At 35.7% G+C, this 26,409-nt stretch overlaps 1 protein-coding gene and 1 long non-coding RNA gene across 10 annotated transcripts in view; one reads left to right on the top strand and one right to left on the bottom strand.

Annotated features, from left to right (window-relative positions):
• Positions 1-26,409, top strand: part of THADA (THADA armadillo repeat containing) — a 327,892-nt gene that overhangs the window by 60,327 nt on the left and 241,156 nt on the right. For all 5 annotated transcript variants that reach the window (XM_055328918.1, XM_055328919.1, XM_055328920.1 and 2 more), the window contains exons 24-26: positions 17,217-17,349; positions 20,298-20,411; positions 25,871-25,993. In XM_055328918.1, coding sequence (XP_055184893.1) covers positions 17,217-17,349; positions 20,298-20,411; positions 25,871-25,993 — 370 coding nt within the window. The remainder of the gene's footprint in view (positions 1-17,216; positions 17,350-20,297; positions 20,412-25,870; positions 25,994-26,409) is intronic.
• The window catches only part of LOC129511836 (uncharacterized), a 132,213-nt gene that overhangs the window by 82,731 nt on the left and 23,073 nt on the right, over positions 1-26,409 (bottom strand). The gene's annotated exons all lie outside the window — the stretch shown is intronic.

Genomic DNA, 26,409 nt, shown 5'->3' with positions numbered 1-26,409 from the left:
GAAATGAAGCAGAGTTCTGCCAGTCTTGTAGCCTCAGCAAACATTTTATTTTGGGCTGGTAAGACATCTACTCCCTGAATATTTTTGAAACATTTTTTTTCACACTCCTGGTAAAAACATTTATAGAGCATTTTGCAGTTATGGGCTGCACAGAACATCTTTAAATGATACATTATAAAATGTCCCTGAGGTTAAAATGCTGATCTTGAAAATATTGTATTATCTTTTCAATTCTTTCTTTCCAGTGTAGACATGACTTCGGAATATTTTTTTCTCATAACACAGCACACTTCATTCCCTTCAAATTAGTTGTCAAATATATTTTGAATGCTAGTTGTGTGCTTAGTACTGTGTTTGGTTTGAAGGATATAGAACTTCTTTATAAGACAAGGGTCCTGTTCTTTTTTTTTTTTTTAAGGGTCGTGTTCTTAAAGAGCATATTGTTTAGTGTAGGAAATAAACAGGGATGAAATTCAAAATATTTAATAGATGGTGCGTCATGAGTATTGACTGACCAGAACAGACACTGGCTGTCAGCACCCAACATTGCTATACGTATGGATGTGTGTTAGCTAAATACCAGCCTGGAAAGTAAGACCAACACACTTGGGCAGCCCTGGTGGCTCAGCGGTTTAGCGCCGCCTTCAGCCGGGGGTGTGATCCTGGAGACCCGGGTGGAGTCCCATATTGGACTCCCTGCATGGAGCCTGCTTCTCACTCTACCTGTGTCTCTGCCTCTCTCTGTGTCTGTCATGAATAAGTAAATAAAATCTTAAAAAAAAAAAAAGACCAACACACTTGAGCAAGATAAACAATCCAATGTAATTGTCAAAATTTGACTGAAATTTACAAATTCTGTAGGAATATAGTGAGAGAAAGCAACAGAGGCTGGTAGGACTTAATGGAGGAGGTGGCATTTATGCTAATGCATGATCAAGGTTTAAGTAGATATCAGGAGAAAGGAAGAAACTTTTGAGCAGATGTACAGAGGCTAGAATCAGAATGGCATATTGTCAGGGGAGTGAATAAGCCATCCTTATTGTGGTGGTGGTGGTGGTGGTGGTGGTGGTGGTAGTGCTGGTGGTGATGGTGTTAGTAGCCAGTACCAAATAAATGGATAGATTGAGACCAAATCAAGGATGTTTAGAAAGTAGGTTTGCTGTAGTGGGGAGGGAAAAAGACATTGAACATTTTTTATCTGAAATAGATGATAGGAAGCATTGTTGAACAGAGAAATAGTAAATTTTGACACAGCGTCTTAGTTCTGTTTATATTCATTCCATTTATTGGCAGTGAGATTGTTTAAAAGTTAATCTCCTTAGCTCTGATCTCTCTCCCTTAAAGTAAGGAAAAGAGGAAAAGAATAAGGAAAAGAATAAGGAAAAGAATATTTTCCCTATTGACAGCTCTCTGGCTGTTGTTATCTAGATGAAGTTTGCATTATAAAACTTTCTACAAGTGGAAACATCAGTGAGATTGGTGCTGATTGTGGTGTTGGTGTGTAAAAGTAGTTTTTCAGTTGGAACTATTGGGTTAGATAGATTGTAATGGCAGATTATAGTGAGGAGAGCCTGGAATCAGTTATAATGATCTAGGTCTAAGGTGACAAGAGCTTCCTCTGTGGTGATGGCCTTGGGAATGGAGGGAAAGAACTGGTATGTCAGTTAACATTTAGCCCCACATAGTAACAACTCTACTTACAACTTATTGATGCTTTGAAGGAAGCTGTGGATTTTATTATATTTATAATATACATTTATATAATGTATTTCATGATTTTATGTGTCAAGAATTAGGGGCATGGGCTCAGTTGGGTGAATCTGCCAGCATACACTAAATACAGTATGGTGGCATAGGGCTGGCAGATGAACTGGTCAAGAGGATCCAGGATGGCTTTATTCATATTATGGCACCTTGGTGGGATAGCTGGAAGATTGGGCCAGGTTGGAACTACATGTGGTCTCTGAGCAAGACAGTATTAAGGTAGTTAGCATTCATGTGTGCAGCTGGCTTCCCCCAGAAAGAGTTCTGAGAGAACTAGGCAGGAGAGGCACAGGGTTTTCTTTTCTTTTCTTTTTTTCACGGTCTTTTCTGACATAACCTCAGGAGTCTGATAGCATTGCTTCAGTCACATTCTTCTGGTTGTAAGTGAATCTTAAGGCCAGTCCAGATTCAGGGAGAGAGGAATTAGACTCCACTATGTGTTTGATGCTGAAGTGGCAAGATTGTGTTGCTGAAATACATGTGGGATGGGAGATACTGTGGTGGCAATCTTTGAAGAATGCAATCTGCCACATGAACCAACTGAACGTGAGTGATGGAGGGCACCAGGGAGTCCATGATTGTTTCTATGGTTTGATTGATGGTGACCAGAACAATGGGATTAATGTTAACAAAGACAGGGAAACTGAAAGAGGGAATTAGTTTGATAAAGATGAATAAATTTGTTTCGTATGTGTTGTATGTGAGATAATAATGGCATATTCTGGTGGAGATTTTTAAGTCAAACTTGGAGATAGGAGATTAAGTTTGGGAGATGTAACAGAAACAGAAATGTAGGTTTAGGAGCTGTCACTGTAACCATCATAGTTAGGAGGATTGTAGTCTTTACGGGACAGTGTAAAAGAAAAGAACAGAGGACCAAGGACAGAGGCTTTTGAACAGCTGTATGTTGGGTGGTTGAATGGTACCGTTGAAGGTATTCCAAATAAATGGAACAGAGAGACTAGGCAAGGCCCAGTGCCCAGTATCTCAGGTACTCCTAATCTGCTTTAAAAATCTCTTCATGGTTGTCACTCTTGGCTTTTAACCTGTTACAAGTTCTCAACTGTTGCTTCCAAACCAAGTGGTTCTTGGTCCCTTTGGAGACATTTCAGATCTGCTGAACAGAATGTTTTGCAAAGAACATCTTTACAATGTGTGTGGCTTCCTTTTGTTTGGTTTTTATTTTTAAAAGAAAATGTGTTTCTTTTGGATCCTTTTGAAAGCTTTTTATAACCTCTTAAGTTATGAAAAAGTTATTTTTCATACAACTTTTTAGAAGTTTGCAAAAAGAAATCTGGGCTTTCATGAAAATCCACTGAAATGGAGGCCAACTGCTGGCCACCTCTTGAACTACAGCTGTGTTGGGAAGGAAGCACTTAAAGAGATTAATGGATAAATAACTGAAGAGTTAAACATGAGCCACATTGTTTGAATTGGTTTTTAATAGGATTATTCAAAATGTCTTCAAATGTAAACTGACTTCACTGTTAAACAATCATCTAAGAATAAATGGGAATGGGAGATGCTATTTTTCTTTTTCTGGGAACTTTTCGAAAGCAACATTTGCACATGTACACACATAAACAGTATATTATTTTTTTTTAAATATGATTTTTGGGGGCAGCCCGGGTGGCTCAGCGGTTTAGCGCCGCCTTCCGCCCAGGGCGTGATCCTGGAGACCTGGGATCGAGTCCCACGTCGGGCTCCCTGCATGGAGCCTACTTCTCCCTCTGCCTGTGTCTCTGCCTCTCTCTCTCTGTCTCTCATGAATAAATAAATAAAATATTTAAAAGAAATATTTTTGTATATTGTGCTTTCTATTTAGAATTTGATGAAACATGTATACTCTGAAAACGTTAAGTACGTGCCTACATATTTGATTGAAGTGGTTAGGTACATTCAAGTCATAACTCGAAGCTTAAGTTTCTGATGAAATTTATATTTGCTTGTTTACCCTTTATGACCTTTGTATTTTAAGTTGTTTTTTCAGTGAAAATGAATAGACTCTTAAAGTAGGGTGTTAGGCCAGGGACCCTGGCTTTCATTTGTACAACCATGAATTAATCTTAACTAAGGGGACTAAATTATTGACTACAATTCTTAATGTAGAAGGGAGATTCGTGAATGCTTAATATTGTCTTCTGCATATATGTGAATTGTTCTGTGTATTGAAATGTAACTTAACCTACAACCATTTACTGCAATAATTACAATCATTAACAATTATTGGCCTGAAAATACGAACTACTGACATTTAGCAGAGTTTGTCATAAGATGGTAATGCTAACTCGTGGACGTCAACAATGATGGTAGACAGAAGTAATTTAAATATGTATTTAAAATTTCATCAATTAATTATAGCTACTATAATTTAAATTCAGTAGAAGACTTCTTATGAACAATTGAATTATAATAATGAAAATATAATTTCCTCTACTTCACTGGAGAATGAAAGACTGAGTCTCTATGGAATATGTGATTGAGAAAGAAATAAATGTAGACTACTGTATGAGATTTGGTTAAAAAGTCATTCAACTCATGATATACAATCTTGTCTAAACTTTTATTCACATCTGCTTTGGCAAATGTGTCTAAATAAAACACTTTTATTTCTTAGTGCCCTATGAATTTTATTTAAAACATTAATTATTAAATAAAGAATAACTAAGTTACAGTCTACTCTGGAAAACCATATTTATTCTTTATATAGAGAGGAAATCCTTTAAATTTCCCATTTCTGTAGCAGATTGAAAGGATTTGTGGAAAACTAGGGTGTCTTAACATTTAAATTCTAAATCTTGGTGTCTGGTTTTCGGCCTCTGAATTTTTATTTTTAAGCCCACTCCATAGTTGAGTCAGGTATTACCTTCTTTCTGGAACTTTGAATAACTTGTTTTTAAAGTTCTTATAGTAATACTGAGTCATTTAGACATAATAACGGAGAACTCTTGTTCTCAGTAACTTCTATCTCAGCTCTGTTAGTAAAGTCCCAAAGTTTTCAATATTCATTTTTCTCCTTGATCTCAGAGAATGGTTATATTAAATATTAAGGGAACCAACAATCTAATCTGCCCTTCTAACCACTTTTTAAAATCCACTGTATCTTGCCCTTTCCCTATGGCCTTCATATTGGTAATTCAATTTAGATTTGGTCACTGTTGTTACTGCTTGTGCCTGAAGCTCAGTCTTCAAAATAGCCCCCTGATGTTTTAGCCTGCAGTAAACCTCAACAATATTTGATGATGGTGAGGGAGGTTAAGATGACTTCTGTTGATATGTAGCTTTCTCACTGGATCTCATTTGGGCAAATCATTTTTTAGGCTTAAAGTTTCTCCATGCTTCAGGGTTATGTTACCTTTTTAAAATGTGTGTGCACATGCACACAACCTTCACAGACATCTGTCACTGTTTAGTTTAATTGAAATAATAAACATGAACCTTGAAATAATAAACATAATACTTGACCAGAGAATGAATGGAGAATTTAGCTTATGAAATAATTGGAGATTGGGAAAAATCCCTAAGTTAAGAAAAATAACCATACTGAAAGAGTTTGAGGAAATGAAGATAACATTTCTCAATTAACAATAGTAATAAAACTAATCAGAACTCAACAAAAAATAACCGTGTTAGCATACTTAGGTGGACGGATGAAGCCATCGGAAAGCCACTTTGTAGCCAGGGAACCTGATTTACTGGCACAAAATAGTCTAATGACCAATTAGTTGGGTATACAGCATATATAATTTGATTTCAGTCTGCGGGTTTTATGCTTATCTTAGAATACTTATCCACTATAAGTGAGATAGCCTTGTGGATAGAAAGTGGACTAATCTGCTTATGGAACAATAATTTGCTCCAGTGATTTGTTCAAGACAACACAAAGGCCTAAACTGTAGTGATGGCCTGCCCTCTTCATTTCTCTTACTTTTAGTAGAGATTCAGGCCATAGCCCCTTAACATAGGAAAAACAAAAACCAAAAAACATCTACCCACGGCAGTCTTTTTTTTTTTTTTTTTGGACACCGTTGAACAGGATAATCAGAATGATCTGATTCCTCCCACCCCATGCTCTCAACCACCACCTTCTTCTGTGTTTAGAAGAAAGAATATTGAGGTATGAATTGGAGCTGAGCTCCATCTACCAGCTTTGTTGACAAGAGGAAAGCTATTTAACTTCTTTGGGTCCTGTGTCCTCTCTGATGAAATGAGAGGGTTCAGCTTTCTCAGGTGTCTTTCAGCTCTGAGTGTCCTACTCATTGTACAGTGCTGCTCTAGTTTCTGATTGGGAAAGTCTAGTCTGATAGAGGGCATGAAAGATTGGGGGAAGTTGGATCATTTTTAGTAAACATCCTTTAGAACTGGTAAACCATCTCTTAGGAGTATTTTGTGGATTAATGACATTTAATGAGAGGTTTTTATGAAGAACCTTGAATCCCTTGTAAGAATGTTACAATTTGTATGATGTACTCAAGACTTAAAGACATTGTGTATTTTGTATTAAGCTGACATGGAAGTGAAATAAAACAAATGATCCTTCAGAGGAAGAGGATGCCGTTCTTTGAGTGGAGAGGCCTTTGCTAGCAAACGCTGGATTGGAATTCCCCATGGCCGTGGCTGGGATTGCATAGAGCTGGCTGGCACAGAGAACCAAGGACTGCTTCACTCAGGAACCTTTCCCTTTTCCTTGCTGACCTCTGGAGGGTATAATGAGGAACCAAGACAAATAACTAGAGTTGTTGCATTGTTCTTGGGAGCCTTGCATGGTTCCATTTGTACCTCTCAATTCCTTCATTATCATAGGACCAGCAACTCTGGAGTTTTGAAATCACTTCCTTAGAAAGTCATCTTTCCTTGCTGGGGATTAGACAGAAGGTTCATTGACTATTCAGAGCTCTAGGTTAGGCTATTGTGTTTTTATAGGCACAGTGGCTTCACCATTAGAAGCTTTAAACTTCCAGCCCTCCTTTTCTACACCTGTTTTGTTTTGTTCCAATTATCTGCCTAACTGAAGGCACAGCTAATGTGCAGCCTCTGGCATCAACACTAGTTGTCTTTGCTTAATTGTTCGAATAAAGATTTTTTGAATCTCTACTGTGTACCAGATGTTGTGTTAGAAACTCTCTGTTTGACCATTGAGAATATGATGTGGTGGGCCAGAGAGTTGCTGTGAACTTAGAGAAAATTACTAGAATCTGAAGTCAAAACATTTAACTCTGTAGAATTAAGACCTGAACAAAGGACTAAGGCCATGATGGGGCTCAGTGTTTTAGGGGATATTCTTTTTTTTTTTTTTTTTTTTTTTTAAGTTCGGGGACATTCTTATCAGGAGCTTTGGGTACTTAATGTAATTTAGAGTCAGTGCTTGCTTTTATTTGGAACAGGAACCCAGGTAATAATGTCTCATTGAATTTCAAAGCAATTTTTTAATTCTTTTATTTTCATTTTTAGGCACTAAAAAATCAAGTGCTTTGTCCGTAGCCACACAACTAGTTAGTGACCAGTTGAACTAGCACTAGAATCCAACCTTTTTTGTAACTTCATATTGCTTCAGGGTGTAGCAGTTCAACAAAAGCTTCATTGATCACCTGTTATATATAAGAAATCGTGATGGGCAGACATCATAGAAAAAATGTTGATAAGACATGGTTCTCGTTCTTAGAGGAACTTGGAGCCCAGCATTTGAATCTTTGGGATTAGAGAAGTAAACTAGATGATCTACATGGCAGAAATGAAAGGGTCAAGAAAACATTGTACTTGCTGAGCTTTCTGTCCCAGGTGATGAGAAGAATAATCAGGGTTACCTCTGGCTTTAATGGTGGCACCTCTTATCATTGGAAAACACTTTTGTTCATATTTTCCTTTCCAGTTACCATACCCCTCCTTTCTTTGTCAACCTGGTTTTTTAGAATGGCACCCTTAACAGAGTTGCTAAGTTATGGGTCGTTCATTTCTTCAACAGGTATTTATTGAGTTCCTAATTGGGTGGCAGGCAGAGACAAGTAGAGAAGACAGAGAGTGTCCCTGATATGATGGAGTTTATAGATAACTCCATGTTAAAGGACATTTAGAAATTAGTAAGAAAACTATCAGATAGTAATAGGTAATTTGATGTGATAAAGTTTGGTGGTAAGGAAAAATGTCTCTTTCCTTTATGCTAAGGAAGCATGTCTTCCTTTATGGAAAGGAAGCATTTAAAGAAAGGAAGCATGTCTTTTCCTTTATGCAAGACTTGAAGGACAAGCAGCAGCAGCTTTCTGGGAAGAGCTTTCTCAGCAGTAAGATGAAGTTGAATGAGCTTATTCCAAATATTTAGGATTTTGTGAATCCTAGGATAAGGACTCTAGATTTTATGCCCTGGGATATATATATATATATATATATATATATATATTTTTTTTTTTTTTTTTCTGAGAGTCTCCAGTCACATGGATATGAAAATAAAAGGTATATTGAGAATTGTGCAAACATTAATATATATGGATCCCAGTAAGTAGCTTTAAGATCATCAACAAATAAGACACAGTGTGCGTTATGGGGTTATATATAGAAAAAGACAGAGGAGCTAGAATAGGACATGTGAGAAACAACATGAATGTAAAATAAATGGAGATAACGTTTTTGTTGCCAGAAACTAAAGTATGCTATATCTCTCCATGCTGTTTTTATTCTCCTCTTGACCCTTTTCTTACCCTGTACTTGGAATCTTAGATCCGTTTGTTCGGTGTCATCAGTGGATGACTTTTGGCTAGTGCATGGAATATTTATTTATTTATTATTAAAAAATATTTTATTCATTTATTTGAGAGAGAGAGCATGAGTGGGGAGAGGAGCAGAGGGAGAAGAAGATTGAGCAGGGAGCCCGATTCAGGGCTCAATCCCAGGACCCTGGGATCATGACCTGAGCTGAAGGCAGATGCTTAATCGACTGAACCACCCAGGCTCCCCAGTACATGGAATATTTAAAGCATGAAGCTTGTGAAAGCAAAAATTTCCTTTTACATTGTGGGTAATTTTTCTCTTCTAAACCTAAATGGTATGCTGCCCCAAGTGTAAGGGTGTAGCGCCCCCACTCCAGTTCAAAGTCAACAGTCAAACTTGTTTTTATATTGTAAGCAGCTAAAGCTTTGCTTTACAAAACTTTGAACTTGAGCGAGTGAGAAAACTGGAATTGCTCATGACAGTATTAATATGGTAGACATTTGGAGATGATTCTAAATTATCAGATTATCCTTCTACTTTCCCTGAAATCCTCACTCTATTTTTGTTTGTTTAAGTGTAATTAGGTACGTGTTTTTCAGTTTCCTTTGTTTTCATCTGTATGAAGGAATCAAAGTCTTATGTCTTTATTTTGGATATCAGACCAGTACCAATTATTACCTCCATGGTTGCCTGTGTATCATTTACTCTGATGTGATATGCACTATTCGAGGATTCTAAGTGTGCTGTTTTCAATAGCCAGGCTAAGAGTGTTATTTTTTGAAATTATTGTTCATAACTGTTTTCACTGAGATGGTGGTTATGACTGATGATGTTCAACTTGAGTAAACATGGCTTTGTATCAGGATTGGGAACAAATTCTGGTTTTGACCCCCCAAATAAACTCCTTTTTTTTTTCATCATTTAGAATTATTTAAATTATTAGCAAATAAAAATAAAGTGTAATGAGGAAGCATAGTAGGGTAAAAGTTTATTAACAATCAGTAAATAAATAACTTTATTTTCATTGACATTTATTTTTCTCAAGCCAGTAACTTATTTAGTTGAATGAAGTTTCATTTGGAGTTGCTCTTACACCTGGCAAAATGGAAGTCTATGTTTATGGGAAAAGGAAAGGATTTTCTTCCTTCTTGTGCCCTTAGTGATAACAGCTTGGTAAATAAAGTATTATTTGGGAAATGAAGATATTGTCAAAGGCTTGACCTTTACTCAATTGAGGTTACATATAATTACTTTCCTGGCAGTTGAGTCTTGATAATTTTCTGGGAATTTTGTTTTGTATATTGGATTTAAATGTACTTTGCATTTAAAATGTGAAATTAGTTGCTTTGTGTTTGCAGGTGAAATAATTTCTTTAAGCCAGTGGTGAGTCATTCAGTTAATGTAGGAAAGTTTATTAACAGTCATAAATGTTCCCAGTTGTCCAAGGGAATTGGAATACTTCCAGAATGAGTGAGACAGAGCTCGTGTCAAGTCAGTTACAAATAGTTATCTCCTGTGGTTTTTCTGTGGGATGTTTTAATTCTCCAGCTAGCTTTCCATCGGTATCACTCAGTTTGTTTAAAAACAACTCTAACCCCCACCCTGATAGTATATGTTCAGGGATTCAAATCAATCTGAAGAATAACCTGAATAAAACATGATTAGGAAGGTAAATTTCTTAAAATCCATATATACTCTGATAATACATTCCAAAGTCACAGGAACATGCTTTCTGAATTATGTGTGATTTGGAATTTTTATTTTCTTTTCCCTTTCCTGGGCATAGCATAGTGCCAGGCAAACTACTAGATACTTAGTAGATCTTTTTTCCAAATGAATGAATGAAATCCACTGAAGCAAAGAATGGAGGGCTTATATTATATCTGTCATGGGCAGGTTGCGGCAGATACAGAACTGAATCTAGGACAAGCACCTTCAAGTAAGGGCTTTGGTGTCAATCTACATTTTAATTCTCCCTCTGTCACTTACAAGCCTTTTAATGTTGGAGAAATTATTTAATTTCTTTTTTTTTAAACTTGATTTTAAAAACTAGGATTAAAGATTTGAATGTACTGGTAAATATGGTGAACTAATCAATAGTCATATAGCTGGAGGAAGACCGTTCCAGGTAGAGAGAAGGTCAGGTGCCAAGGTCTTGAGAGGCATGAACTTAGAGTATTTAAGGAACAGCAGGCAAACAATTTGTGACCAGAGTAGAATAAGAAAAAGAATTGTAGAGGATAAGATCAAAGAGGTAATGAGGACTAGATACTATAAGATGTAGTAAGGACTTTGGCTTTTATTCTGAGTAAAATAGAGCCTTTGGAGGGTTTGTGAACAGAGGAGTGTTATGATCTGGCCTTTTAAAAGGATTACTTTGATTGCTGGGTTGAGAATAGACTATAAAAATAAAAGCAGAGAGACCAGTTAGGAGGTTACAGTTTTGTTATTTAAGAAAGAGGTGATGATGGCTTTTGAAGACTGGTGGGGATGGGAAACAATGATCTGAATCTGGATGTAATTTGAAGGTAGAACAGAATAGACAGGATATATTGACTGATTGGATTTGGTATTTGAGAGAGAGAAAGAAAAAAAAAGAGAAAGGATGATCCTGAAACTTTTGACCTAGATGTATCTTTCATATGATATGATGGGGAAGACTGTGGCCAGAGTAGATTTTTAGATCATCAGTTTAGTCTGGGGTATGTTGAGCTTGAGGTGTGTCTAATAGATACCTCAAGATTGAGACTGCTCTGGGTCTACTTAATTTTGCAGAAGCATGTTCTTTAGAATTTTCTTTTCATGAGGATCTCTGGGAGGCCAACTTACTGTTTGTCTCAAATTGTCTTTATCTTACCTCCACTTTTTTTAAAAGATTTTATTTATTTATTCATGAGGGACAGAGAGAGAGAGAGAGGCAGAGACACAGGCAGAGGGAGAAGCAGGCTCCATGCAGGGACCCCGATGTGGGACTCGATCCTGGGACTCTAGGATCATGCCCTCGCTGAAGGCAAACACTAAACCGCTGAGCCACCCAGGGATCCCTTACCTCTACTTTTGAATTTAGTTTAGCTGGGTATAGAATTCTGGTTAACAGTTATTTTCTCTCAGTGCTTTGAAGATACTATGTCTTTTATTATTGCCAGTGAGAAACTTGTCTTTGGTAAAATTGATTTCCCTTGTAAGGTATCCTATTTTTTCTTTCATCTCCTGTGGCTTTTAAGGTTTTCTTAATCACAATTTCACTGTGACATGCCTAGGTATGGGTTTATTTACTTGGAATGAGTACTTGGAATATACTTTAAATCTAAGACCTTGTGACTTTCTTCAATTCTGGAAATTTTCTAGATATTTCTTATAGTATTTTTCTTCTAGACATTCCCACTTTATGTAATCTTGCTTAAAGTATATTGGTTTCTCTGGAGCTATCATGTGTATGTATGCACACATACATATATGTGTGCACATATATATTTTGTGTTTTTGTCTTCTTTCTCTAATGTTCTGGGTATATTTCCTGGAAAACTGTTGTCTGAGTCATTAATTCTCTAGACTTTATCTTATCTGTTACCTTTTTTGGAAGCACATTTTTATTTCCAGTGTTTCCTGTATCTTTTTCTTTTATAAAGATTTTATTTAGTTAGTTAGAGAGAGTATGTATGAGCAGGGGAGAGACAGAGGAAGAGAGAGAGAAAATCTCAAACAGACTCTGCACTGAGCCTGACTCAGGACTCCATCTCACAACCCTGAGATTATGACCTGAGTTGAAATCAGGAGTCAGATACTTAACCAACTGAGCCACCCAGGCCTCCTCCAACCCCATTTTTCATAATTTCTTCCTCTTTTTAAATAGAAGTTATTCCTTATCTCTTGAGTATTCTTAACAGTTATTTTAAGGTCTTTGTCAGACTGTTCCATAAAAATAAGTTTCATATGGATTGACTTTATGTTCAAATTACTGCTTTTTAAAATTGATTTTCTTATTATAAAACATCTCTGTGTTTTAAATTTTGATTTACTGACTATCTAATTGGGAGTCTTTTTGGTCTCTATTTATTTTCCTTTGGCTCATTCTTCTCCATCAGAGAAACTAGATTAGATAGTGGCATTTTGGGTCTCGTCTCCCACCCAAAGTTATACTGGGAATATTACAGATCTGGTCATCAAGCTAGTAGTTAGCCTGGTTTGGGGTTTCCCTGGACCCGTGACTTTTCCTACTGTTGCAGTTCTGGCAATAAACTTTCTCCAACTTCCTTTCATGGGAGAGGAAGCCCTAAAATTTCCCACTTCCTGGGCCTGAGGTGAGTTACCCTTCAGGAACTGACTTCTTGGCCATCATTGCTGCTTTCAGAGCTGTAACCCCAACAGATCTCTGGTATCAGCACTCTTGCTTCTTTGCATTTCTATTCTGTTTTACTCAGAATTACCTTGTTTTTTTACCTCAGTTGGTTTTGGGGTTCTATTTGAATATTTTGGTTATTATTAATATGTTTTGGGGGGCATGCCTTGTTAAAATGTAAACCAACTGTTCCATCTCTATCAGTTCAATTGAAATTCTTTAAAGCTTGCTTTTCTCATAATAATAATTATTTTATTTTTTAAGATCTTACTTTTTAAAGTAATCTCTACTTCCAAAGTGGGGCTCAAACTTAAAACTCCAAGATCAAGAGTCACATGTTCCACTGACTAAGCCAGCCAGTCACCCCACTAATAGGTAATAATTTTAGAAAACCTGTTCAGTACATATTAAATACTTCACCAGGACAAACTCATTTAATCTCACCCCCCCCAAAAAAAACCCTTTCATTTTATAAAAGAGGAAAGTAAAAAATGGGGAGGTTTCATAACTTGCCCTGGATCACACAACTATTAAGTGGCAGAGTGAGGATTCTAAACTAAATAACTTGGCTCTGTAGTCTGTCTTCCTAGCCACTGTCATGTACTCTCCCACCTGGCAGTTGGGGAAAATCAGACCTTTTCACAGACTTGTTTGTTGCAAAGTAAGATAAGATGTGAAAAGTCTAGTGTTGTATCTGATGTATAATAACATTGAGTAAATGCTTATTTTTCTTTCCTTAGTGGCAGGCAAATATATTTTCGGTGTGACAGTTTAAACAAAACTTGTAAATTCATTTAGTTTAAAATATAGCATGTTTCATTTTAGTAAGAAGGGTAGGAATTCTATTATTGGACTAATTTTCTTGTGTGGCTTTGGGGACAGGACTGGCCTGGGAGAGATGCAGAGCTAGGAAGCTAGGGAATCAGAGAAATAGGGTACAGTGCAAAGTCTAAATTGAAAACCAGACAACTGAAGGATTCTACAGAAAAGCTGGTGATCCTAGAGAATTCCAGATCAAGATACTGTGTGGACTAGATGGGAGGATCTGGTGCCTTGAGCATTTCCCAGAGCTCCTGAGGTTCCTGTATCCTTGGGAGTGAGCCAGAGAGGACTTTGGTGAGGGTACTTTGCCAGCCTTGACCTCTTTGAGTATTCACTAACCTTTGTTTTCAATTCCCCAAATTAACAAGGAGCATTTAGTCTTAGTGTGCAACACTCAAGGGAATAAATCAATTGGTTAGCTGTTTATAGGTATGATAGCCAAGAATCTAAATTAGGGAATTGCCTCGGCCCTGAAACAACTATTTCCTCCTCTCCTGCTTCGCCAAGCCTACACATCTGGGCCTTCCACCATTCTGCTGCACATCCTCCGAGCCCAGCTCAAATCCACCCCTGTACTGACCCCCTGTATACCTTGTGTCTAGTTCCTTGAAATACATTAGAGACTTTAAGAAAGGAAATGTCCTTGTGAGATATAATATTTGGAGTAAGTTTTATTGATTTGTATGAATAGGGATAAGTGTGGAGATCATAAATGCTTAGTTGAGAATAGAGAGAGTATGTGTATGTGCCTGTGTGTGTGTGTGTGTGTGTGTGTGTGTGTGTGTGTAGCATGTGTGTTAGAATGGGGACCGGCAAATTATACAGCCTTGATAGAACAGAAGGCTATAGGAATGTGGAAAAAATTTTAAGGTTAGACTCACACTGGAATATTTGATTAAGATGGAAAAGGAATTAGATCAAGATTTGTTAACAGTCATGAGCCCTTGTAAATTCAGGCAAGGAAGGATGATGCATGGTGAGGTGAGGTGGCCTGGTCTCATCTCAGACCTGCCTACACTTCTCAGATTGGTTGGTTTTGCTAGAACCTCTGTGTGCTAGGTCAAGGAGGCTCAGGCGAGGCTCATGGGCAGTGTTGAGGAGCATTACTGAGCTAGTATTTATTGTACTCGTATTTCAGTCACTTGAAAATAAGGAAATAGGAAAATACCCCGTCTTTCTTACAGTTCCTTTTCCCTCTTAGTTTTTCCTATATAGTCAATCCCTATAGAAGACTTGACCATAGACTGCAACATTATCTATAAGCCAGTCCTACATTGCCAATGGCCCTGTGGTGGGGAAAAGAACAGGTAAATGAAATCTATATGTAATCTTAGATCAAGTAGTTTTTACTTTATTTACCTCTGTGACTCCAATTTTTTGGATGGATTACATCACAAAAGATGTCTTTTGCTTTGATTTTCCTTTTCTTTTCTCTGTTTACCCATTGCGGAGTAAATTAACCCAAATATACTTAAAAGACTGTGAAGAATGAGCAAAGGAAGATTATAATCTATAACCATATCATCAGCATTTAAGAGCTCTGGGAAATTTGGATTTCAGTTTTTGATTGAGTAACTGTATGAGAATTATACCATGCTGGCAATGTTAGTAATAAACTAGAAGATGATTCCATGAAACTCAAGGCATTTATCTTAATTTTTAAAAGATACAAATCCAACAATAGTAACTTCAATTCTTATGAATATAAGAATGCAGGAGGACTATTTTTATTATAAAAATTTCAAATATCACACAAATGGATTTTTATGAGAAGTTTCAAATGTAAATTTTAGACATACATAATATATAAATATATAAAGCATATCATTTCAAACATACATATATATATAAATATATAAAAGTAGAGAGAATAATAAAATGAACCACCTTTGCCCATCACCCAGACTCACCATTAGAGGTTTTTTTTTTTTTTTTATGATAGTCACACAGAGAGAGAGAGAGAGAGAGGCAGAGACACAGGCAGAGGGAGAAGCAGGCTCCATGCACCGGGAGCCCGACGTGGGATTCAATCTTGGGTCTCCAGGATCGCGCCCTGGGCCAAAGGCAGGCGCTAAACCACTGCGCCACCCAGGGATCCCCAGACTCAACATTTATCAGAATTTTTTGCCACACTTGCTTCATCTATACCTTTCCTTATGGCTTACTGAAGTGTTATAAAGTACATTCCTCATTTATTATTTTCCCTCCTAGACACTTTTTAGTATGGATCTCTAAACAATATGGACACTTTCTCTCATGTCCTGACACAGCCTATAAATAATTCCTTGGTGTCGTATAGTATCTAGTACATGTAAATTTCCTCTGTTATTTGAAAATATCTTTTTTACATTGTATTTGTGCAAGTTAGAATCTAAACAAGGTTCACACTTTGCATTTAGTTCTTATGCCTTTGGATCTCTTTTATTTCTGTAGTTCAGATTGTTGATGGCTGGTTTTGGTGGCTGAGTGGGATGAAGCATAGGTGGGATGAATTTTGTAAGCCAATGTGAAAAGAAAACTTGAAATCACAAAGCTTGGTGGGAGTGGAGAGATTGATTGTAACATTTATGGCTGAAATAATATTTTTAGGCCTATGTCAAACTTAGAAAAAAGTCTTTCAGAGTAGTAGTATTTACATATATATTTGTTTTGTGCAACTAAATTGAATTGCTATTTGGAATATTTAATTAGAAACTGAAGTTGTCTATCTTATATCAAACTAGAATAAGAAAAAAAATCCCACATGTGTTTCTGAGAGATCTAATTCTCACTGCAAATTAGAAATCAGTTATCTTTCTACAGAATGTCTTCCACAATGTAAGAAAATATTTTTTCTTTGGACTTTATCTCATGTATTAATTTTAGTTAAATCTAATTACAATCCTCCTAAAATAATTGTCCGTCTGCCACTGGATATACTGTTTCTTAAGGTAATGTTATAAAATCTAGTAAGGCATAAGGTTAAAAAAATTTTTTAAATAAAATGTTCTTAAGCACTCTAGAATAAAAATATAATAGAGCAGAATCTCACTAACAGGAATGTCCAAATAACCTCAAATTGTTTATGCCAACTTACTTTATTAATTTTCCATAGGATCTTGTTGAAAATTTTGTAGTAGGCCACATCATTTTGAAAGACATGGAAGTGATTATTAAAATATACCTTAAAATGTGTTATCTTTTAATATAAATAATCTTTATAAAGATAGAACATAAATTATAACAAAGTTATATTCTCTTTGTTGGAAATCTTGAGTTTTGCAGTATAGATTATAAGAATTTAATTAATGTCAGAACACCAAAACATTTTGACTGGGTATAAGCCATGGTATTAAAGCTTATTTTGCAGACAAGACACATGCTTTATATGCTTTTGTAGGAGGTGGAATCATTAGTAGCTTCAAATCTTAAGACTTGTAATAAAGAGGAAAGGGAGTGAAAAGTAGAAAGAGACAGTTTTTAGTTTCCCTCCTTCTAAATGTTAAGAATATTTATTCCTTTCTAACAGTGTTGATGTGTATCAATAGTTTGTGCTTTTACCTTCTGGTACTTGATTATTCCAAATGTTTGCTTTATATATGCCTTTTAGGTGCCCCAATGTGAGTTTGCAAAAGCTACCAGAACAGTGGTTATGGAATGTTTTAGAGGAAATTAAATGCAGTGATCCTTCATCTAAACTCTGTGCTACAAGGCGCAGTGCTGGAATTCCTTTCTACATACAGGTACCTATTCATGGGATATAGCTGTTTGTCTTTTGATAATTTGTTTTGTCTTTTGACAATCTCCTTGATGTGTGAGTTAGCATACTGTATAAGGGACAGCTCTGTCTTTTAAGTGCTATAGCATTTGTGGCTTTGTTGTATGTGTGAACAATGTGTTCCCATGAGAGATTTGTTCTTGGAACAAACCCTCTACAAGATCAGTCTTATTTTTTTTTATTTTTATTTTTTTATTTTATTTTATTTTTTTTCAAGATCAGTCTTATAATATGAACAGAGAGTGGTATAGATTTCCGCCTGTGTATTAAGTAGGCAGACATCACTGTGGCACATTCACTGCTCACTTCTAGGAAGTATACATGTTGCCTTTTTTGTTGAATTAGAAAAAATAGTCTTTCTGTTATTTCAGGACCCTTAAGACTCTGTAAGCAACCAGTATTAACAGTTTCTTTTTAATCCCTCCATAAAATGTCCCAAATGCAAAATAATTTTAATCCTAGTAGTAGCTAACAATTATAAGTGGTTATTTCACATATAATATCTTATGTTATCCTTCTCAAGCCCTATGAGATATGTCCTTTGATCATCCATATATTGTAGATGAAGAAACTTATCTAAGAAGCTTAGGAAAGTCAAGTTAACTTTCTAAAAGCCCCAGAGATAGTGTGAGCAGAGTTAAGACTTACTTGAAGCCCAGGCAGCCTGATTGAATGGGTATGTGTGAGTGTGTTTTCTTTTTTTAATGCAGAAGAAAACATTATACACACTGTTTTGTCCTTGCTTTTTTTTCATTTAACATTATACCTTAAAGAACACTACATATCAGCACACCCAGATATTACTAGTTGATACAAAAACATTTTATTTCCACAGTGTTGAAATTAAGAGGCTGTCACTCTCATAAATGCAGTGAATAAAAACCAGAGCCCTCATATACTAAATCAGACCTGAACCTAAAAGGTCTCTGTTTAATATTCAGTAAGATATAGTCCAGGAATGGGGCAGTATAATAAAAGCAATAAAAATAAGTGAAATGAAGTCTTTTTTTTTTTTTTTTTAATGCCCCTACCTACGTTTTTTTCCTTCTTTTTCTTATTCCTTCCTCAAATTTCCAAAGTCATTGTTGTCTGGTAACAATGGACAGCACTTACAGAGGTGGTTGATTTGATCCAGAGATCATTGAGGTAGTTCTGCTGGATGAATTTTGGTGACCTTCAGGAATGAACTCTCTGATCTGATATCAGTTTGGTTCACGTTCTTCCTGTAATTCATTCTGACCTCATTCGTGTTTTTGCATCATTCGTCTGAGGACAAATGTTAATACAGTAGCAAGGTCTAGTTGCATGTTTGTGCTATCCTTATTCCACTTCTGGTTCCCATTTCACACTAAATATTAGTCACAGTGACAGAGCAGTCAGGACATGCACTTTCTTAGCCCATCCTTGTGAAGAGTGTTATAACTATGCACACAGTTCTTGACAGAAAAAAACCCATGATTCCAAGGAGACATTTCAGTAATTGCATATACCTTTATTTATATTAGTTGAGTAAAATCTAAATTATAAGAAAAATCAGAGAGGTCCCATTCCTTATAGTATAACCTACCTGTAAGTTATGTTCTCATGGAAACCTCTACTTAGTGTTAACTATGGAGAAAAACTGCCCTACTTAATGAACTTATCTTTTGTGCAGATAATGAAGTTTTTTTGAGTGGTCATTAGAAAAATAGTGTGTATGTTTTCTGAGCTTAAACATACTATGATAAAATTCTCTTTTAAATTTATCTATTTTGGGTATTCTTCTTTCATGGATTATAAAAACCTCCAAAGATGCAGAGTAGTTTGAAACTTTCACCCTTGGGAGCTAGTAGCTACGTACAAATGAAATAATCACTGATCACTGCTACTCCTACTCTTAGTTCTATACAACCACTAATCTATTTTCTGTTTCTATAGATTTGCCTATTCTGGACATTTCATATAAATGGAATCATAATGTGTGGCCTTCATGTCTGGTTTCTTTTACTTAGCATGTTTCAAAATCCATCCATGTTGCTTCATTCCTTTTTATTGCCTCAGGTAGTTTAATATCCTATTTTTATGTTTATTGTATACTGAAAAAATGTTACACACAAAGTAAACAAGCAGCTCTTAGAAATACAAATATAGGACTCCTTTGGAGTTTGTAGTATTTTTTTTTTTTTTTTAGCTCCATGGAAGCTTCCTGTGCTACAATTTGATAGTACTCCAAGGTGGAGAAGAGACTCTTTAGTAAAGAATTAAATAATTGATCAATCTCCAGGGAGTTTCCAAATTCTTGCTAGAAATTTAATCCACAGGTTTTGTGTGTGTGTGTGTGTGTATGTGTGTGTTTTGTCTTTTAAATAAAGGAGAATTTTCTTGTTGGTAAATATATTATAAAAATGGGGATGCCTGGGTGGCTCAGTGGTTGGGTGGTTGCCTTCAGTTCAGGTTGTGATCCTGGGATCTAGGATCGAGTCCTGCATCTGTCTCCCTGGGGAAGAGCCTGCCTTTCCCTCTGCCTATGTCTCTGCCTCTCTCTTTCTCTGTGTCTCTCATGAATAAATAAATAAATAAATCTTTAAAAAAATATAAAAACAGACTTGCTTATTGTATCTGAGACCTGCCACCTAGTTATGGTCCTAAAAGAGTTGTCAATAAGAGCTATTCCCTCAACCTCTTAAAATTATACAGTTAACCAGCAAACCTGGAAATGACATTAGAGATTCCATGATAACAGTCTCATTGAATTCTACAGATGAAGGGATGGAGAGATTAAGCTACTTGCCCAAGGCCACGTGGCTTAATTAACTTACTTGATACCTCCTGTTTTTATAGGGGGATTTTGCACTTTGGGATTGATGCTGGGAAATAGCAAATAGGTATATGTAAAATAAGAGCCCCATTAATTTTTGCCTTATTTTTCCATAGGCGCTATTGGCATCTGAACCTAAGAAAGGCAAAATGGATTTGTTAAAAGTAACAATGAAAGAGTTACTCTCCTTGGCTGGACCTACAGATGACTCACAGAGCACAGTCCCCCAGGTAATAATGGAAATATACAAAGCCTGCTAAGAAGGAAGTGATTTTAAATCTTTGTTGTACAAAAAAAAAAAGTATCTGCTAAAGATACAGAATTCTCGAAAATAGGACAGGCATTTGAAGCTTGATCTGGATTGTTTTGATTTGTTTTGTTGGCCTTTCTTGTCCACAAAATAAACCATTGCTTTACTTGATATATATTAACCAAAATGAACTATTTTTAAACTCTGGTAAAAACATCCAACTTAGGGATCCCTGGGTGGCGCAGCAGTTTGGCGCCTGCCTTTGGCCCAGGGCGCGATCCTGGAGACCCGGGTTCGAATCCCACATCAGGCTCCCGGTGCATGGAGCCTGCTTCTCCCTCTGCCTGTGTCTCTGCCTCTCTCTCTCTCTGTGACTATCATAAATAAATAAATAAAAATTTTAAAAAAATTTGTAAAAAAAAAAAAAACATCCAACTTAGATAAGGTATTTTATAATACTATTCTTGCATCTAAAAGTTTTTAAGGGGCAGGTCCGGTGGTGCAGCGGTTTAGCGCCACCTGCAGCCCAGGGCATGATCCTGGAGACCCTGGATCGAGTCCCATGTCAGGCTCTCTGTATGATGCCTGCTTCTCTGTCTGCCTGTGTCTCTGCCTCTCTCTCTGTCTCTATGAATAAATAAATAAAATCTTTAAAAAAATAAAATAAAAGTTTTTAAACGAGTGTGCTCACTTTTAAATTTCCCATGTGCTTCTTTGAGTTGCTGTACATGTTGTAATTCAGTAGCTGATCTTTCCCTAAAATGAAGCATCTAACTTTTGGTATATTCATATTTTAATTTTAGCTTATATTCAGTCTCTTTTAATCACTGCTACAGCTGGGTTAAGTGTGTGTGTGGGGGTGTATGTATATATGAGTGAGAAATTGAGGTAGGTATCCTTGCAGCTCCCCTCCACTCCGTGATGGTGAATATCTTCAAGGACACCTTGTCTAAGTTTTCTTAGTAAATGCTTTGTAGTAGGACTTTCCTACCCAATTGTAGGAGGCCCAGACTAGGTCAAGGAACAGAAGAGCTGACGTGTCAGTCAAGTATATTACGTACATACATACGTGTGGTTTTACTTAAAGAGCCTGTGGGAGGTGTTAAAGGGGAGCCCGTGGGCCAGAGTGTGACTAGTGGGAAAGAATGGGGTTTATTAGCATATGCCACTTTCTGGCCTATGACTATAAGATGTAAAATATCCTCATTTCTCTACAACTTTTAAAATGTTGCTAATCACCTTTCAGAAATTATTAATTTTAGATTTTTTTCCCCAGCAAAATGTGAAAAATATAATTTGGTTCCATTTTCCTAGACTCTCACTTAAAAAGAGAAATGCTGGGTTTTTTTTATGAGAACATATGAAAATAATGGAATTTTATTTTATTTTTATTTTTTATTTTTTTAAATTTTTATTTATTTATGATAGTCACACACACAGAGAGAGAGAGAGAGGCAGAGACATAGGCAGAGGGAGAAGCAGGCTCCATGCACTGGGAGCCCGACATGGGACTCGATCCCGGGTCTCCAGGATCGTGCCCTGGGCCAAAGGCAGGCGCTAAACCACTGTGCCACCCAGGGATCCTTGGAATTTGATTTTAAAGAGTGTTGGATGATTATTGTCCTACCCTGCTTCAAGATCATTCATGGCATTTTAGTGGTCATTTTTATTAAGTTGGTAAGATTTTAAAATTTCATCCCTGACCAGCCTTCTAGGCATTAGTTGATAACTTGCTTTCCTTCTCCCCTTTTGTGTTGTATTTCTTATTATTTTTATTAGGTATCTGTGAAACATTTCAGCATATAAAAATGTACAGTGAACAGTGAACATCTATAAAACCACTTCCAAGCTAAAGAAGTAAAACATTACACATAGAATCATATGTGCTGTGGGGTCCTCCACAATTTGTGCCCCTTTCTTCCCCCTCAGCTGTAATCACTAAGCCAAGTTTTTCCATTTTGCATTCTTTTATGACCCTTTTTTTTTTAAAAAAAAAACATAAATGGTATCATCCGTACATCTTTTTATAGTTGGGGTGTTTACAATGAACATTATTTTTCAATGAATGAGCTGTAAGTCCATAAGTTCATTGTAATTTTTTTTTTTAAGATCGATTGATTTTAGAGAGAACATGGGTGAGGGAGGGGCATAGGAGAGGGAGAGGGATTGAGAATCTGAAGCAAACTCCCTGTTGAGCATGGAGCCTGTCAAGGGGCCTGATCCCGTGTTTGAGAGATTATGACCTGAACCAAAACCAAGAGTCAGACACTTAATTGATTGAGCCACCCAGGCATTCCAAATTTATTATAATTTCTGAATGGTGTTACACTGTACATAATTTCTGCCTGGATTCTGCTTCATGTGAAATGGTGCTTCCCAGTTTTATTTCACATTTCTCTGATACCTGGCTAGCTTTAACATCTTTTCCTGTATTAATTAGTTTTCTGGATTACTTCTGTGAATTGCCCATTTAATTTGGCTACCTTAAACTGGTTATTTGTCTTTGTCTTGTAGGAGTTGGGTTTTTTCTGTTTTAAAATGATTTTCCTGGGGCCCCTGGGTAGTTCAGTTGGTTTAGTGTCTGCTTTCAGCTAAGGTCATGATCTCAGGGTCCTGGGATCAAGCCCTGCATGGGTCAGCGGAGCGACTGCTTCTCCTTCTCAACACCCACTATCCTTTGATCCCTGCTCCTGCTCTCTCTCTCTCTCTTTCAAATAAATAAATAAATAAATCTTTAAAAAAATGATTTTCCTGATAACTGTATTCCTTTCTGGTTATTTGAGTTACACATACCTTCTCCCAATCTGTGACTTCTTTCACTTTGCTTATGCTGTCTATTATTGCATGAAAGTTTTAAATTTTATTATTATTATTTTTTATTTAAATTCAGTTTATAGTACATCCTATTTATAGTATTCAAATGTAGTTTTCAGTGATTTATCAGTTATGTATAACATCCATTGTTCATCACATCATGTGCCCTCCTTAATACCTATCACCCAGTTATCTCATTCTCCTATTTACCTCCCATGCAGCAACCCTCAGTTTGTTTCTTATAGTTAACTAAGAGTCTCTCAAGGTTTTTCTCCCTCTCTGATGACTTCTCATTCAGTTTCAAATTTTAACGAAATGGAACATGTCAGCTTTTTCTTTTATGGCTTGTGCATTTGGGTCTTGATTAATAAATACCCCAGAGTCAGAATGATATTTTTTTATTTCTTTTTAAAGTTTTAGAGTTTTACTTCTCACATTTCTGTCTTTATACGACCTGTAATTTGTTTTTGTTTGTGCATAAGAAAATAATTTTATTATTTTCTACTTAATTAATATACAAGCATTTTTGATACAGTATATCCTTTCCCCTTAATTTATAACACTGTTCTATCTTTCATGTACTGTTTTTTTTTTTTGATAGGCATATCTGTGTGCTGTATTTTATTGGTCTATTAGTCTATCTGTCCCTGAGCCAATATCATTATTTTAATTACTGTCTTTTTAATAAGTTTTGATATCTGGTAGTATGAATCTCCCTTTTTTCCCTTTGGAATTGATTTGGCTATATTTGTTCAACTGCACTTCCATATAAGTATAGAATCAACTTGGTAAGTTCAACCCCTTTTAGAATTTTGGTTGGAATTTAAATTTATTGATTTGTTTGGGAAAGATGACTTTCCTCATGTTCCCTTCTCATCAGTACCTTTTCCCCAAGGGTAACCACTATTCTAACTTTAACACCTTAGTTTTAGTTTTACCTGTTTTTTAAAAATTTTAAATAAATGAAACCATTATATACTTTTTTGATATGGCTTCTTTTGACCAATGTTATGTTTATGGTTTCTATCCAAGTTGTAATTTATTCATTTTCATTGCTATATAATATTATATAACTTCTTCATTCTTCTGTTGACGAACATTTGTGTAGTTTTTTTAATCTGGATTATTAATCCAGGACTTTTAAGAACATTCTTGTACATACCTAATGGTAAACATACATGTACCTTTCTTTTCAGTAGATACCTAGGAGCGGTTATTTGGTATGTTGTATATTAGCTTTAGTAGATATTACCGTTTTCCCAAAGTGGTTGTCCTTACTTTATTTTTGGGCTGATAAAATAAATTTGGGAGTCTTTTCTTCTAGTAGTTTATATAAATTGGGATTATGTATTCTTTGAATATTTGGCAGAACTTATACATAAAATGACATGGGTGTTGTTTTTTTGGTAATTAATAGGTTGGGTTTGTTTTTCTGTTTTTGGTGTCTGGGTAGGATTTTTATCTATTGATTTCCTTTATGTAATGATAGCCTCTATCTAATTTTTAAACTTCTCCTTGAATTTGTTTTGATAAATTCTGTTTTCTGGGAAATTTTTCATTTTGACTTAATTCTTCAAACTGATTTAGGGTAGTATTATAGTAGTTTTGCTTTATTCTCTGGTATATCTGTAGTCATGTCATTTGGTATTCCCATGATACTGCTTATTTTCTTCTTTCTTCTTGGTTAGTCAGAGGTTTGTTTTTATTTTAAAGTATAAGCTTTGGGTTTTGTTAATGATCTTGCTTATGTTGTTGCTTTTTTCAAATTTTCTGCTCTTTTAAATTTTCTCTCTGTTTTGAATGTATTGTTTTCTCTATCATCTTAATTGGACACTTAGCATATTTATTTTTAGTCTTTTTAAAAAATAGAAACATGTAGGATATGCATTTCTTTTAAGTTCTACTTACAGTGTATCTCACAAATGTTCATGTGTAGCATCTTGGTTGTTATTCACCTCTAAATATAAACAATTTTTTTCCTTTGACCAGTATATTTTAAAAGTGTCAGTTTTAATGGTATTTAAAGAAATCAGTTTCTAATTTAATTATACTATAATCAGAGCATAATCTGTAAGATTTTAATTATGTGGTATTTGTTGAGGTTTTATTTGTAGATAGATTTAAGTCATTTTAAAAAATAGATGTTTAATGTGTACTTGAAAACAGCACATTGTCTCTATTTGTTAGGTAGAGGATTTTGCATACGTCCATTGGACCAAGCTTTTTTTTATTGCATTGTTCAAATCTTACTTTTAAAAAAATTGATTTATCAGATAATAGTTGTTTTATTAAAATATGCTATTTTAGGAATGCCTGGGTGGCACAGCAGTTGAGCAGATGCCTTTGACTCAGGGCATGACACTAGGATCCAGGATCAAGTCCCCCAGAGGGCTCCTGCTTCTCCCTCTGCTTGTGTCTCTCTCTCTCTCTCTCTCTCTCTCTCTCTCTGTCTCTCATGAATAAATAAATAAATCTTTTTAAAAATGTGCTATTTTTTCTGTGGATTACCTATTCTTGTAATTCAGTAATTTTTTTTTTAATTTTGAGGTTAAATTATTGGATATGTACAGATCTAGAATTACCATGGTCTTCAACCCAAAAGTAATTTTCAGATTTTTATTCTAGGTTCATGCTTTAAATATTCTTAGAGCCTTGTTCAGAGATACACGTCTGGGAGAAAATATTATTCCGTATGTTGCTGATGGAGCTAAGGCTGCAATTCTAGGCTTTACATCACCAGTCTGGGCAGTAAGTGCTTTTGCCATTTATTTTCATTCACCTAATTATAGTTCTAAGTAGGTTTTAATAAACTACTTTTTATCTCCTTTCTTGGGTTTTTAGCTGTAACTCTTTGTTTTCCTATTTAAATGATTGCATTAGGGATTTTAGCATATATCTTTAGCCTCACAGTCAACCCTTAAGTGGTATTTATCACTTCAATTGAAGTTTAAGACTTTATAAGAACCTAAAAATATAATACTTCGATTTCTCTTCTCCTAATCTTTGTGCTTTTATTACACATTTCACTTTTATGTGTGTTACAAACCTATACTACATGGTTGTTATTTTTGTTTAAACTGTCATTTGTTTCTTTTTCAAAATGTACCATTTTAAAATGTACAGTTCAGTGGCATAAAGTACATTTGCAGTGTTGTGCACTCATT

The sequence above is a fragment of the Nyctereutes procyonoides genome, unplaced genomic scaffold (genome assembly GCF_905146905.1).
Source record: "Nyctereutes procyonoides isolate TBG_1078 unplaced genomic scaffold, NYPRO_anot_genome, whole genome shotgun sequence".
Taxonomy (NCBI): Eukaryota; Metazoa; Chordata; class Mammalia; order Carnivora; family Canidae; genus Nyctereutes; species Nyctereutes procyonoides.
The sequence above is the reverse complement of the archived record's forward strand: the minus strand, read 5'-3'. Positions and strand labels throughout refer to the sequence as shown.